Genomic DNA, 16,858 nt, shown 5'->3' with positions numbered 1-16,858 from the left:
GCGCTTCCCGGTCGGCCAGGAAGCTCGCTCCACGGAGGGGCCCCCGCCCCCTCCCACTCGCGCCCACTTCCGCCACCAGCCCCCGCACTTCCGGCGAAGCGCCGGCCTCCCTCGCCGGGTCCCCCTTCTCTGCCCGCCACAGGTGTCCGTCCCAAGACATGTCCTTGAACGCCATGCTGCAGGCCAGTCTCCACTCACCGTCTTCTCCCGGGAACCCAGCCTGCCAGCCCGGGCTTTATAAATAGTGAGGCTGTGAGTGTGTGGAGAGGAACTTCAGCCACAGAGAAGGACCTAGAACTGAAGACCGCACACCAGTGTTCTTGCAGCTTCTGTGAGGTGGCTTCCTCGGTGAGGTGGCCTCAGGGCAAACTGATTTTACTAGCTTCTCATGAAGGACGGTGGCCGAGAGCCTGAGTCAAACGAAATTCTCCCAGGGAATGTCCTTCGGGCCACCTGGAGTGCAGACTCGCGTGCGAGGTGACAGTCTTCCTCAGGTAAGCTAACTCTGAGTCTTTGTTGTCGCAATGAGGGTTGACACACTCATTCCGCAGACAGACGCTGACGGAGCACTGAGGTAGGCACTGAGGATACGCCAGGGGGCAAAGCAAAGTCCCTGTTTTCGCAGAGCTTATGCTCAACTGGGGCGATAACAATCCTGGCTCACAAGGTAGGGGAAGGTTAACTGAGATAATGCAAATCAAGTGCCCAGCACTGTGCCTGGCACAGGTTAAGTGTCCTGGGGCAACAGACGTTTCTAATGGCTCATTTCCTCTCCAGGTTCCTTAGAAGTCAGAGCCACGTGAGCTCTTCCTTATTGGCCAGGGTTCCAGAAATGGTGTACTCTGCTGGGGCCACAACTCAGGGCAACCGCATTCATGAACCTTGAGCTGATAGCAGTCAGAGGAGCTGGGTTACCGACCCTCATTAGGGCCAGGGACACACCGGCCAATTTAATTGCCAGAATGAACGGAAAATATTTGTTTATTGCATAGCAATGAACTTAACAAACGTAACTCAGTTTACAACCCACAATCACATAAGAAAGAATACAGAGCAAAGAAAGAATTGGAGAAAAAAGCAAACTGTGTTCTTTAGACCCATGGAACAGCTGTACTTTGATCCACTTTCTGTCATGCACTTGAACATAGATCACTTAGCATTCCTGGATCACACTTTTTTTTTCACTTAAAAGGTTTATTTTTATTTTTTAAAGAACTGCACAAGTCATTATCAATGAGTATATTTTGATGTAGAAGATGTAACACATTGGCATTTTTAATCCTCTGTTGTTGAGCCCCAAAATCAGGTATAGCTTTCACCAGAGCCCCGTGGGAGTTCCGGGATGCATGGAGCCTGGGGCTGGGGGTCTAAGGAGACCTTCTGACAGAAATATCTCACCCAGAAAAACCCTCCAAATGGGCTTCTGCTGACACTCCCAGTGGGCTTTCCAAGTTTCTTGAACTTTCAGCTAAGCGTGTAACTGGAGGCCTATGGACATAGCACTCTGCGTTATTGATCCTTAATAACACTTGAATGTTGGTTTCCTAACCACAGCCTTGGTTCTCAAAAGAGTGGTCCACGGACCAGGAGCTTTGGCATTCCCTGGACACTTGTAAGAAATGCCTTTCTAGGGGGAGGGTATAACTGAGTGTTAGAGTGCTTTCCATGCACAAGGTCCTATGTTCAATCCCCAGAACCTCTATTTTTAAAAATTAATTACATAAAATTTTTTTAAAAAGTAAAGAAATGCCTTCCTGAGCCAGGATCTGCACCTTCACAAGGTTGCACACTGCAGTGTGAGAGTCCCCTCCAAGGCACCTTCCTTGCATTAATCTCATCACACATGACATCCATATGAGCACAATAATGCTGTCACCTCTTATACAGAGGGGGAAGCAGGCACCAACAAGCAAAATGACCCACCCAGGATCCCAGGATGGTTAAAGTAGAATCGAGACTCACCCAGGCTTCTCAGCAAGCGCTTACTGTGGTTTTACATACATGCTAATTCAATCCTCCCATCCATCTGGAGGTAACCACTATTACCACTCATTATACAGATGAGGAAAGTAAAGCACAAGAAATTAAATTAATTTGTCTAAGGATGTCACACCTTGATCTAGACCCATATGTGTATGAAACTTACCACTTAGGAATCCTAAGTGAGTGGGTGGCCTGCAGGGCAGGGCACAGTGGCACAGTGGACCCCATGTGGGGTCCAAAGTCACAAAACCTGGGTTTGAGTCCTGCTGACACCACTGAAGGCTGAGAGGGCAAATCACCTCACCTCTGAGGCTTTGGTTTTCCCATCTGTGAAATGGAGGGAATAGCAAAAGCTATCTGGCAAGGCTGTGGTGAGGAGTAAATGAGGTAATAAATGCTGGGATGTGTTGTAAACTGTAAAGTGCCATACATATGCTGGTTAGTGGCTTTATTCTCCAGGGACCCTGGCACAATGGTGAAAAAGGATGAAACTTGGAGAATAGGGAAGTTGCAGTAGATGGAACTTTGGGGTTGTCATGGGAACCAAAGCTCTGAGGCTGATCAAGGCAGGAAGTACCATCTGGTTTAAACACCAAAAAGCCTCACACTGGACTTATTTCTGTAAACAGCAGAATTAACATCATCCTGTAGCAGCAACGTCAGCCCAGAGCAATCTGGAGATTGTCCTTCCCCCTGATTTCCCTGGTCAGATCTGGACAAGGTACCTCAGGAACTCCTTATCCATTAGCTGTCACTTCCAGAGAAGTGTGGACAAGTCACTTAGTAAATCTGAGTTTAAGTGGCAAGAAAACATGGCTGAAAGACACCCTCTCACTCCCTCCCAGGCTTTGCTAGCACAGAGGCAAGGCTGGAGGTGTTGTCCAGGGACAACATGGGGGGACCTAGGACCCCAGTCAGAGCTGATGCTGGAAGAGTGTTTAGAGAGCATCTTGTCTTCTTTCCTCCGAATTATAGGTGGTGAAACAGGGCCAGAATGGGATGGTGCCTGCCGGAGGTCACATAGCAAATCAATGACAAAACTGAAACTTGCACCTGAATCCCTCAACTCTAAAGTCACTGTTTTTCCACTTCGCCAATCACATCTTCCTTTGATATTTGTTCCAGCGTTGTAGTGCTGCTCCCTGGAAACATTAGGCTTGGGATTTCTCTGGTTCCCCGTGGGCTCTGTGAGACAAGGAGCAGAATGTTTCTTGCATCCTACACCTCCCAGGGATTTGACACAGGAAGCCATCCTTTCTTTGTTGTTTTCTTGGAGAGACAAGATTCCTGTAAACCACACAAGTCCAAATGAATCGAGATGAAATTTTAAAAACAAGAGGGCTATACCTTTGAGTTTTCAAAATCTGGAGGAATATCCCAGTTTCACTGCATCCCCCAAATCCAGTAGCAGTCTCCTGGGGATGAGGACTTTCAGCGTGGGGACTTCTAGGAATCACCTGAGCAGAGAACACTACTGGGAACACAGGCCTGGGGTGGCTGTTGTCATCAGGCTTGCCCTCTCTGAGCCTGGTTCTCCCTGTGCACTGTACAGCGGGGGGGGGGGGGGGGGTGTTTTGTTTTGTTTTTTGAGGAGGCGGGGAGGTAATTAGGTTTATTTATTTATTTATTTTTAGAGGATGTACTGGGGATTGAACCCAGGACCTTGTGTATGCTAAGTATGCGCTCTACCACTTGAGCTATACTCTCCCCAAGACAGGTTTGATGTGACCTTCCAGCTCTGACATTCTGTGACTTTATAACCATTTTCTAAGAAAGGAAAGGAGATCCATTGCTCCTAGAGCTCTGTCACTGTGACACCTATTCACCAGCTGACAGGTACTGAGTTGAGAGGCATCAGCATTGACCCTTCAGTGCCTGTTGGCTGGGTCCCGGAATTTCTTGTGAATTAGATTTAGAGGGAAACACTACCCAGTCTCAAGGGAAGAGGGCATCTGAGACTGCTGCCCCTAGTGAAGGCTCTAGGACCCTTAGCCTAAGCTGGCAGATGACATCCAAGTGTGGCAAAGCCAGAGCACATGCCCATGGTTGTTTACACCCAGCTTACCCCATCACACCCTCAGACACTCAGGCTTCCTTGATCTTGTGTCCCTGCACAGGGTTGTGGGCAGCTTCATCTCCTGGGATTGGTGTAGGGGAAGCCTCACTCCTGCAGCATGCCCCTGGCCATTTCTGAGTCCTGTTATATTTTTGGGAAGCTGCATTTCCTGGGGCTCTCACTTGCCTTCTGCTCCTGGTGGGTAAGCAAGCCCTCCCATTTCTTTTCCACTTAATCGGAGCCAAAGGAACCACTTCATTGCTATCTCAAGGGAGCCCCCAAGGCTCAGCAGCTGGGTTTGGGGATCCCTGGGGCTGCCAGAGTGCCTAAGCTGGTGAGAGGAAAGACCTGGACAGCACCATCTGCAGTTTGATTCCAACCTGGTTCCTAGGGCAGAAAAGTGGGGACTGTGGCTCTGTCACATTTCCCAGGAGTTAAATGTTTCACTCTGAAAGAACTAGAGAAATATCTAAGGGAAGAGCTAAAGACCCCACACCAAATAGCTCCATGTTTCCAATCCACCTAAGGGCAGGGGCAGAGCAGTTCTAGCTGTTTGAGCCTTAGGAATGGGCTTAATCTCTCTGAATATCTCAGTGTTCCCAGCTGTAAAATGGAAATAATAAATTTCCTGTGGTGATTGTGAGAATTAAATAAGAAAAATAACCCTAGTACCTAGCATGAAGTAGGTGCTTAAAACATCTATAAAAGTTGCAAAGCACTTCCATTTCCATTCTCTAATTGGCTGGCGCTTTTTAGGAAAGGGATACATAATAAATCTCATTCTCCAGGTGAAACTGCAGCTCAAAGAAGTGTGGTGACTTGTGAAAAATCACAAATCAACTGCATGTTAGACTGGGGTCTGTCAAACATCTAAATCCAAAGCTCTTTTTGTCTCCTTACAACTATGAAATATATCGCTTTCTGAACCCTTTAAAGAAATTATGGGAATGAAAATGAACTTGGCACATATCTATTTCCTTGAGACATGACACCCGAGGAAAGTAAGAAGGGAGAAATGCTGACTTTCAACTTTTTATTTACTTCCTTTTCTTGCTATTTCCTGAGAGGGACCTGGTTTGGAAACCAGGTTTGTTACATGCGTCTTTCCTTCATATTCTGCTTTGCTGTTTTCTAACTGTGGTGTTGTTTATGAAGACAGTGTCTAGTATGTTCTCTGGAAAGTTAACACCCCAGAAAACAAAGCCTTCTTTAGTGGTGAACACTCAGCCTGGGGAACAGAGAAGAGACTCTCCCTGAGTCAAGAGCTCAAAACTGGGCCATGTAGAAAATGTGCAGGAAAGACCAGGTTTCTCTCTCTCTTTTGCTCTCTCACTCTTTCACTCTTGCTCTCTGCAGGCTTATAGAATTACAGTACAGGAGACCAAGGGGATGTGACCTGCCCCAGGTCAAAGAGCTGGAAAGTGGGGACACACTCCTTAATAAGATAGAAAAAGCACAGAGCCTTAATTTGAAAAGATACATGCACCCCAGTGTTCATAGCAGGATTATTTATAATAGCCAAGATATGGAAGCAGCCTAAGTATCTATCAATAGAAAAATGGATAAAGATGGGAGATACACACACACACACACACACACACACACACACACACACACACACACACACACACACACACACAATGGAATAGTACTCAGCCGTAAAAAAGAATGAACTCTTGCCATTTGCAGCAACATGGCTGAGTACTATTCCAGTGTACGTGTGTGTGTGTGTATCTCCCATCTTTATCCAAGGAAAAAGGAGGGTACTATACCAAGTGTAATGTCAGACAGAGAGAGACAAATACTGTATTATATCACTTGTATGTGAACACTAAAAAGTAAAACAAACTACTGAATATAACAAAAAAGAAAGAGACTTGTAGATGTAGAGAACAAATTAGGGGAGAGGGAAGGAGGGAGGGGCAGGGTAGGAGTAGAAGATTAAGAGGTACAAACTACTTTGTATAAAATAGGTAAGCTACAAGGATACACAACACAGGGAATATAGCCAATATTTTATAATAACTGTACATGGAATATAACCTTTAAAATTGTGAATCACCATGTTATACACCTGAAACCTATATAATATTGTACATCACCTATCCCTCAGTTTTAAAAAGGGACATCAAAAATAATAATAGTAGATTTGGCTACATAAAGATTTCTTTAAAAGTGAAGGTCACAAAATTAACAGAAAGGAGAAGATATTTGTAATATCTAAACCTGACAAAGGATTAGTATTTGGCTTATACAAGAAATATTTGTAACCCAAGAAGAATCAGTTTCAGAGAGGGAGACTCTTGAATGGTTGACAAGTGTATGACGAGATGCTCTGCCTCACCAGTGATTGAGACAAATGCAAATTACAACAGCAAGATTCCATTTTATAGCCATCAATTAAAAATGTTAGAAAGTTGGGTAATGCTCAGTGTTGGCAAACTTGTGCCCCATGTTAAACTGGCACCACTGTCTGGAGAGCAGTCTGGTAGGTTTTAGGGACGTTGGGAATATGGCTGCTAAGATCATGTTTTCTCATGTCCCTTTGACCTTCTGCCCGTCATTTAGGGAGTGCGATCCTGTTGGAGTGTCATAGTAGGAGGTGGTAGGGCATCATGTAGAAGGCCCTAGAGGCTCTCAGACCCAGATTAGAATCCCAGCTTTGCCCATGTCTAATTATAAAGTGCTAAGCACAGGGTCAGGCACATGGTAAATGCCTGATATGTTTCTTGTTAAAAATTGCTCACGACCATCATTCCCCCATTTTAAAAAGAGGAAGCTGAAGGCAAGGAGCTTTCCAAGTGCTGACATGTTGGGAGCAGAATGCAGTTTCCTAGTCTACATCTCTCCTTTGTGTCCCCCACCTCCCTTCCCTGCCTTAGGCATTGTGGTGCTACATGTTAGGGGTGCTGAAGTGAGAAGGATTGAATTTTAGCCCCTATGACTTTCCTTCTGGGTTGTTCCTTGAGGACATCCAAAGTGACACGAAGTCAAAATGACCCCCTTGGAGACTCACAACCAGTATGGGACAATGTCCAGAGAAGAACATGCAAGCCACAGGGAAGCTTGCCAAGAGAGATGGCAAAGAAGACAACATGAGGCATTAGGTACCCACTTTTAACAAAGGAAATGAAAACAATGGGAGATGCTGGAAAATCAACAGTCCACTTAACCTAAAAGCTGTGATGTAGTGGAAAAGGCCAGTTGGCCCCTTAAATCAGAATGATAACCCAAACTTTGTCACTTTCCCTGTGCTACCTTGGACAAACCATTCAACCTCGCTAAGACTCTGGTTTTCTCTTCCATAAAATGGGCATAACAATGCCTCAGAATTATGAGATAATTAAATGAAGTAATTTATGCAAAGGGCATTGCACTCTCAATTATACTGAATAGATATTCAGGGCAGTACGCTGTTGGAGCTGTGTGCCTGTGCCTTCCCCTGCAGAGGGGATCTGTAGCTCCCCTAGATTTCCTAAAAGTTGCCTAACTCCCCCCAAATAAGTTTATTTTTTAGAGACATAAGGGTTTTATTTTGTTTCTGTTATAAGATTAAATCTAATATTTAAAAAAAATCAGACCATAAATAAAAAGAAAATTGAAAAGGAAAGCAATAGTAAACAATAGAAACCAAATGTAGTATTTTTAAAAAATCATTTTGTTGTTTTGTTGTTGTTGGATTTTTTTTTAATGAACTGAGTCATCTTCTGGCTGAACTTCTCAAAATGAAAATATGAGAGGGAGAAAAATAGAACCCAAAGCAATAACAAAACAGAGAGCAAAGTGATACAAAAAACTTTTTTTTTCTTTAATAAAAGGAATACATGTTCATGGTAAAAAAAAAAAAAATTCAAACAGTACAGAAGGATTAAGGTGAGAAATAGGTCCCTTTCACCTCTGCATTACCTCTCATCCCTGGTCCTATTAGCCAGAGGTTGCCACTCTTGACAGTAAGAAACTTTTTATTTGTTGTTTTCACATTGCAAGTGAAGTATCCATCTTTTGAAGGAGAAGAAGAAATTTAGAAAATTCCCAGAGGCATCCAATTTGCTAAAAGAGCATGAACTTTGTATAAAAGAATTAACTGCTTTCCAAGATCCTGACAAAATAAAGATATCAATCAAACTCCCCAAAGGAAGTCCAGATGGCCATGCAATTGAACTTTATCATGCTTATCGGCCTGGCAGTCTCCATGTCCTTGAAATACCCAGGAAAACCACTCAACAGAAAGCAACATCTGATACATAAAGTGACTTCTTTACCAAACCAACCTAAAACTGGAAAAAATCCTATAAAATTGTTCCCTGGTACAGGATTCCTAATGGACATGGAAGCAAACTTCCTTCCAGACCCATCCTTTAAACGTAGACATGGATCTATCTGAAGTCAGGGGCTCTTAGGGTCACACACTTGTGCAGGGTCATGTAATATCAGAAAAAGGCAGTATCATTAGTCATATAAAGTGGATCATCTCAAAGCATTTGACAACATACAGTGTATTTTCAAATTTTAGAAGCACTTGAAAATAGAACAATTGAACATGCTGGATTTTATTAAAATCACCTATGAAGTTTGAGTGGCTGGAATATTAAGAAGTGGGCAAAGAGTAACTAAAATATCACTTCAGTTGGATGCCACTTTTTCTCTGTCCTTTGGGGTTTTTTTTTGGTATATATATATATTTTTTTATTGAAGTATAGTCAGTTTACAATGTTGTGCTGTTCTGGTGTACAGCATAATGCTTCAGTCATACATGAACAAATACATTCATTTTCATATTCTTTTTCACCATAAGTTACTACAAGATATTGAAGATAATTCCATGTGCAATACAGTATGAACTTGTTATTTATCTATTTTATTTATGCTAGTTAGTATCTGCAAATCTCAAACTCCCAATTTATCCCTTCCCACCCTTTGCCCCACCCCATAACCATATGTTTGTTTTGTATGTCTGTTAGCCTGTTTCTGTTTTGTAAATAAGTTTGTTTGTCTTTTTTTGGATTCCACATGTAAGTGATATCATATGGTATTTTTATTTCTCATTCTGGTTTCCTTATTTAGAATGACAATCTCCAGGTCCATCCATGTTGCTGCAAATGACATTATTTTATTTTTTATGGCTGAGTAGTATTCCTTTGTATAAATATACCACAACTTCTTTATCCTGTCCTTTATTTTTTTAATATAATATAGAGCCGGGTTGGTGGGGCAAAGGGAATAACAGATTTCATTAGCAAAAAAAAAAAAAAAAAAAAAGACTCACTGTTGTTATTCAAAGAGGCTTGAAACAAGATTGGCAGGATAGGATGTATTGCTTCTGATCATAGTGTGTTCCTGAAAACCAGGCCATAAACCAGATCCGTGAAAAGCAAATCATATTTTACCCAATAGGGAGGATGTTGTCATTGAAGTTGCTTTGCTAATCAAGAATTCAGCCCTAAATGAACCCTGTGTGACTTTTCCAACCCCAAGCTATACCAGCCACAGGGAAGCAAGACCTCCAGCCCTCCTCCCAGACCTCCAGCCCTCCTCCCCTTCTTGCAAGAAGCCTCATGAAGAACCATGATGAGAGGGCTTCTCCATGCCATCTCCTCTCCCCACTATAGAAACACATGCAGAAGGTGTCCCGGTAATAGTGAATAATGCACATTTATTCATTCAACAAACATACACGTGTGCTTTGTGCGTGCTTATGGTCTCACATATGGAGAAGGACCCAAGGATATAGACCACTAACTATAGAATGCAGTGTGATGCCAAAGAGTCTTTCTAGAATATGCTGAGATTAAAAAATGAAATATTGTATTTCATCAAATCTATGACACCATTATTTTGTGTATCACCAAGAAAGAAAAAAAATATTGCCAATTATAAAATGCCATCAGTGGCAAGGTGCATCCTGATTCCAGAGATGAGTAAAAATGTGTGTCTTAGAATGGGTGAATGTGGTAATTAACTTTTAAAGAAGTGATAAGTGATATCTCTCAGCATGAGCCAAGCCTTGCTATGGAAGCTGAGAGAAGGTAGCAGTTATTTCTGCTGGAGTGACTGGAGGAGATATCATAGGGAGGTGACATTTGATCTGGGTCTTGAAGGATGTTGCGAATAGGAGACAGTGGGAAGAATATTCCAGGTTGGAGGAATAGGATGAGCAAAGATATAGAAACAGAAAAGAGCAGGCATGTTTATGGACCAACTAATATATTTTAAGTGTTAGAAGATAGAAGGTGTGGAGAAGGAGAGCTGGTTACTGAAGGAGGAAACATTGAAACCAGACTGTAAATAGCCTATAATCCCAGTCTTGAGGGTTTGTACCCACAGAGAGCCATAGAATGTTTTGAGCTGAGAGAGACATGATTAGAGCCAAGCTCTGGAAAGGTTAGTCTGACAGGGCAGATGAAGGTTAGGTTGGAGAAGGGTAAGACTAGGGGCAGGGACACAAGTTAGAAAATTGCAACCAGCCAGGTAAGGGGTGGGTAGAGAGAAAACTAAGGGGCTGCACACAGATACATGAGAGGAAGTCAGATTATAAAAGGCCGAGGCAACCGTACGGCCATGAGAATAAAAGGTCTACAACCACACCCAGCAGTGTGGGTGAATCTCACAAACATAACTCCGAGTGAAAGAAGCCAGAGACAAAGGAGGACAGGTGGTGATTCCATTTATATCAAGACCAAGAAAAGGCAAAAACCAATCAATATTGTTAGCGGTCAGGATGGTGGTTATTCCGAGGGAGGTTAGTGACTGGCAGGAGACATGATGGGATTTTCTGGGTGCTAGTAAGATACTGGCTCTTGGTGCTGTCTTTATGGGTGTGTTCACTTTATGAAAATTAATTGAGCTGTGCACTTAAGATTCATGCATTTTTCTGTATGTATGTTATGGTTCAATACAGTTAACCCCCCCCCCCACCATAAATTGGGGCCATAGAGAAAAACATGGAAGTAGGGGTCCAGAATGGAGGAACCTGCTGGAGCATGCAGGCACTCAATCCCAGAATGAGCTGAGGCTTTGGAATAATGTCGCAGACCACCCTAGGAGCTTTGTAGGGTGAACTTGGAGCAAGCATGGGTGGAGGATAAAGAGAACGCAAAACTTTCTCACCTCCAGGCTTGTGACAGAGAGACAATAGACTTTTGGTGGAGAATGAGCAGCAAACAGAAATAGCAGAGCGAGCATAGGTAAGAGGAAAATGATGGATGAGGTGAATCAGAGAGGGCACCTAGGTTCTTTCAATAAGCCCACGTCTCCAGGTCCAGATGAAACAGTGGGTGGGATACAGAGAGAGCATCTAAGGATCTCTGGGGGATGAAAGAAAGGAAGGCTTACATGGTGGGGGATGCAGCAGAGTTTCGATATTCTGAGAGACTAAAAAGGTGACCTCATCATAAGGGGTTTTGAGCGTTGACCCTTGGCAGAATTTGAGAAGGACTGATTATGCAAATAATCTGTGATCACATAGAGAAGAGGAAGTGATCTCTAAGAATGGATGTGGGTTCACCAAAAACCAGCCCAGCCATAATCACCTGTATTTGTAGAGTTACTAATCTAACAGGCCAGAGAAATAAGAAGACAGTATGCATCAGGGTTTCAGAAAAAACTTTAGCAGTGTTCTCACGACATTTTGAAGTGTGCGATGGAGAAACATGGACTGCAGAATTTGGAAGCTGGGGGATTTTCAGTGGGTTTGGTCACAGGGCCAGACAGGGAAGATGATCCCCAGTGTGGGCAGTCACAAAGCTCTGTCTTCGTTATTCTCCTATTTAATGTTTCGACCCATGCTTCAGGTTAAGGAAGAAAATCAGATTGTCCAATAAAAATGGCATTAACTGAGAGAGGTGGTGAATATGAAGAGGAACAGTTCCAAGATGCAGGATGCCCTCAATAGGCTGGAACATTGGGACATAATTATGAATGGAATGTTTTAAGCCTGTACGTAGGTCCCTGAATTAAACTGCTAATAAACAGATCAGAGAGATCTGGCTTGCTGTTCATTTGAAACAGCACGGCAAGTCTATAGAAATCAAACCTAGGGCTCTTGGAGAACCACAAGCTTCCTATGATCCAAAGGAGTGATGTGGCTGTTAGCAAAGTTCAGGTAACTCTGGACTGTGAGGACACCAGGGACAGCAGTCTAGAGTGTTGAGCACAAAGAGATGGCCCTGCTATTCTATATCCTTCTCAGCCCATGAGGAGGGTTGGTCGTCAGTTCTGGGTATCACCTTTGAAGAGAGCTGTGGATAGACTCTAGACTGGTGGCCAGGGAACATTGCAGAATCTGGGTACACATCTCCTGAGGAAGAGAAGGCTTGATTTGGATTGGAGTAATGAGGTACCCGTGAGCTGTCGTTTGTCAGGGGCCACCATAGGTGAGGGGGAGCACCATAGACTCCAGCAACAAACTGAGTTCCACAGTGGATGCTGTCAAAAGGCTTAGGTGGAGCCTAAGAAACAGCATGCAAATACCCCATTAATCAAATAATGGAGTGGGAACCTCAGGAGGCACTGATCTTGCCATCTCCAGCAGTATGATTTTCATTATTATTATTAGTTGCTTTCCTAATAAGTGCCTAGTACTGTGCATCATCTTACTTAATAAGAGAGTTCATTATATGTGAAATTCTTTGAAGAGTCCCTGGCACATGTGAGTGCTCAATACTACTAGCTTTTGTTATTATTTAATCCTCACAATAATCTTGTTGTTGTGAAAGAGCAATTATTTATTGCCACTTTACAGATGAGGAAACTGAAACTCAGGAGGGTAAGTGACTTTCCTAAAATGGTACCACTAATAATTGATAAGCCAGAATTTGAACCCAGGACCACCTGACTCCAAAACTCACCATTGTCCTTAAGGTTTGGTGAGTGTTTGGACCAGACACTTGATAGGACACTTTCTCTTCTAAGGCTCTGTTCCTAAACTGTGCCTCTTGTCTGTCTATAATCCCCTTTGTAAAGGATCTTACTGTTTTTGAAACTTCTAAATGGGAGGTGGTATCCTTCTGGAGACCACTCAGTTATGAGCTAAATTTCCTGCCTATGCACGCTTAAGACCTGTCCAGCCGACATGGAGCAAGATGACTCCCCTATCCTTCTGCTGTTCTCAAACCAAACGAGAAGCATGGGTGGAATGAGAGGCTCCAGGTTCTGCTGGTGCACCCCAGACTTGGCACGACTCCTGAAGGATTTAGTCACAGACTGTCTCCTGGCCAGATGCTGTCCCCTGGTAACCCCAAAGGAGAGCCAGCTTCATCTCTACTTTGGTGGGGGACCTTGGCCAAGTCATCTTACCTCTTTCTCGTTTTGACCCTCAGCAGCATTCTTTACTTCTTTAAGACTATTTCCTCCTCAGTCAAATAAGGGCATCTTCAAGGAGAGGCATGTGGAGTAGAGGTGATGGCAGGAGTTTGGGGTCAGACAGATTGAGTTTGGGCCCCATTGCTGCCTCTGCTGGGTATCATTAGACATGCGATTTAATCCATCTGGACCTCAGTCTCATAATTTGCAAAACTGGGATCCTAACACCTATTTTTCAGGCAGTCATGAAGATTAAGATGATGCATACCAAGGTGTCTGGCACAGAGTAGGTAGGTGTTTAATAAATGGTAGCTATTATTATTACTCCAGCTGTGTCACCAGACCACATTTGATTCTTGAAACCCAATTTTACGGTTTAAAAAACATGCCTTGTGAAAAAAGAAAAGCAACTTAGATTCATGCAGCTAATCTTTTTTGGAGCCATCATTCATAACTTATCCATTAAAAAATGGAAATGAAAACAAACAATGTACTTAAAAAAACAGCTACTTGGTTGAAAGAAACATTTCAGTGCACACATGAATAAGAAATACACGGGAGATGTTTGTAAAGATGGCTTATAATTTTTTTGAAAGAAAAACATAAAAGAAGACCTCCCTGTTGTTGAGAGTTAGAATAGAGATAGGTGTGGATGACAGGTCAGACTGGGAACAGGGTCTTGGAAACTGGACTCAGTTCCTAGGAGGAGGCAGCTGGGGGAGGGCAGATCTGAGCAGCTGGCACCAGAGTGGCAAAGGGTGTCCAGCCCAATGTGGAAGGAGAACAGGCAGCAGGGTGAGGCCTGATTAGCCTCCCATTGTCATGATCCTGCTTAAAGGGATGGAGTGTCCTGCTGACGGGCAACCAATGGACCGTGCATGGTCCCCCAGAGTCCCCAGAAGGGGAACAGGTATCATCTTTCAACACAGTCCAAACTCTAAACTAGGGTTTGGACACTAGCTTCTGGTTCTTGTGTGTAGGGAGAAAGGACTGCTAAGGAGGCAGAGTTTGGGAAGGAAGGTGAGGATTTAAGCCATACAGACCTGGACTGACATTCATGTTTTATCACTTTCTAGGGGTGTGACCCTGAGCACATTGCTTTCTAAAGTCTCTACTACGTTTCTTGCAAGTTGTTTACCATAGTCCTGAGATTTGGCATCTGCCAGTGCATTTTATTCCCATTAATAATAAAAAGAATGAGTATTAACCCAGCCACTTCTCACCACTTCCTCTGCTTGTAGCCTGGTTCTTGCTACCATAAGTGGCTGATTGTCTAACCAGTCTCTCTGCTTCCTCCCTTCCTCCTACCAACGACTTTTCACTTGGCAGCCAGAGAGATCCTGTTAAAATAGATCAGATCATGTCACTGCTGCACTCAATACCCTGTAGTTATTCCCCACTCTGTCATGTGCAAGCCAGAGTCCTGTCAGTGCCCAGGTTCTACCTGGTCCTGCCTGCCTTTGACCTTGGGTACTACTGCTTTCCCCTGTTCATTCGATTCCAGCCACACTGGCTTCCTGATGGTTCCTTGAACATGCCAGGCACACTTCTGTCTCGGAGCCTCTGCCCTTGCAGTTCCTCCACCTGGAACACTATTTGCGTCTCTTGCTTACTTACCTCCTTTAGCTCTTTACTGAAAAGTCATCTCAGTGTGTCCTTCTGTGACCTCCCAATTTCAAATTGTAGCCGTGCCCTATCAGTCTCAATCCTCTTTCCTGCTGTATTGTTATCCATAGCACTTTTCATGAACTGACATACTAAAATATCTTCCTCTTTCTGTTTATTGTCTCTCTTTCTCCATTAGAATGTCAGTTTTATGAGGGCAGGGATTTTAGTTTGACTTGTTCATTTCTGTATCCTCAGCTCCTAGGATGCTGCTCAGCACACAGTAGACAATGCAAAACATTGATTGAAGGAGTGAATTATTATCAAGTAAGAGGCTAAATTCCAGCTTTAGAAGAACATGGACCCAAGGCTGGTGACCGAGGCAGGAACTCAGACCTGAGGAAGCACGCTGGGGATCCAGTCACCCAAACTGGAATTCAGGCCAAGTTAGAATCTGGGAACCAGAGGAATGCTCAGACACTAGAAATGGGGCATGAGATCACAGCTTGGCCTGGAGCCAGGCTGATGGAGAGTGAGATTGGTGCTCCTCAGGTCAGGACTAGTCCCAGGCCACGTGTCTATGGGCCAGGTCACCCCATAAGTGAAGACAGAGAGGCTTACAAGTAGTTGCCAGGCAGGGCCTTCAACCACTTAGTAAATATCAAGCAAAGTTATGCCAGCTTTCAACTTATTCCCAGATGTAAGTGTCAGTGGATACTCCATATTGGCACGGCATACAAGGAAAACACAAATGACTAAGGGAAAAAAGGGGAAAAAAGAGTGAAAATTTTCATTCAGAAACCTGAGCTGAGAAGTTGAGGAATGGCAGATGCTGGAAACCTATGACTAGGGGATATCTGTGATGTCAAGATACCAGTTAAGAGAGCATCTGGGGATTAAACTGTCCTCTGGACCTTTTTTTTTTTTTGGTGGACATGCTCAAGTGAGCTCTGCCCATACAAACCCTCCAGCTTAGACAGGAGCAAATGCTAAGTGGAGCCTGAGAGATGGTGTCTGCAGAAGCCTAGAAAGAGTTGGACAGAGAGAATTTGGCCTGGTTTCCCCAGAGCTGTCCAAGGTGCTCTCCAGGAGTTGGTACCAGCCTCTCCTCTCCATCTTCGTGCTTCCTGATAATAACCAACCTGGCCTATGATTCAGGGCTGCCTCTGAGTCACCCCAGAAGAGCAAGTCTGTGGGTGACATGTGGTCCAACTCCTTCACCACATGCCCAAGGGAACCAAGGTTCAGAACAATCCGAAGTCAGGGCAGTCCCCCTCCCATAGGAGAACCTGTTCTCCATCCTGACTTCCACTGCACTGTGTATAGAGCTCTTAATGGCTCTGGGTTCCAGTCCTCCCTTAATAGTTCTATGTACTTTGACAAGTTATAGACCCTCTCTGAGCCTCGGAGTATTCATCTGTAAAGTGAGAAAGGTAAACACAGTATTTAGTTCCTAGGGCTGTTGTGAGGATTCCACAATAAGGCATGTAAGCAAGTGTTCAGTGAAGGTTAAACTCTCAACCTTGTTACAAGGTCATCCATATTGCCCACAATGGTTGTTTCAGGCTCAAGGAGGTTTTCAGATTTGATGTCCTATAGTGTCCTCCTCATTAATCACCTCTTAGGATTTTATATTTTAACGACCACGATTCCTATTCTTCAAGCTTGGAGAGGTACATGGGGCCCCAGGCTCTAGGTCAGATTACAGGACTGCTTTGCTTAATTAAGGTTAGCCAGTGCAGCCAGAGAGCCAGTGCAACCCGGCAGAGAGAAGGCCAAGTCAAGAGGAGCATGGATCTGCTCTGGCCTAAGGACAGTGCTCCGACCCAGAGAAGGGGGAGCCCGGGGAAGAATTCTAGGGCGGAACCCTCTTTGGGAATGGGGCCAAGGGGCGGCCAAATGCCTGGAGGGGGC

General features: G+C 44.1%; 1 protein-coding gene across 1 annotated transcript in view; it reads left to right on the top strand.

Annotated features, from left to right (window-relative positions):
• Positions 1-83: 83 nt before the first annotated feature.
• The window catches only part of GABBR2 (gamma-aminobutyric acid type B receptor subunit 2), a 353,289-nt gene continuing 336,514 nt past the window's right edge, over positions 84-16,858 (top strand). Inside the window, exon 1 of the mRNA XM_010977466.3 lies at positions 84-494. Coding sequence (XP_010975768.1) covers positions 438-494 — 57 coding nt within the window. The 5' untranslated portion in view covers positions 84-437. The remainder of the gene's footprint in view (positions 495-16,858) is intronic.

Source organism: Camelus dromedarius, chromosome 10, assembly GCF_036321535.1.
Source record: "Camelus dromedarius isolate mCamDro1 chromosome 10, mCamDro1.pat, whole genome shotgun sequence".
NCBI lineage: Eukaryota > Metazoa > Chordata > Mammalia > Artiodactyla > Camelidae > Camelus > Camelus dromedarius.
Note: the sequence above shows the minus strand (reverse complement) of the source record. Positions and strands in the feature narration are given on the sequence as shown.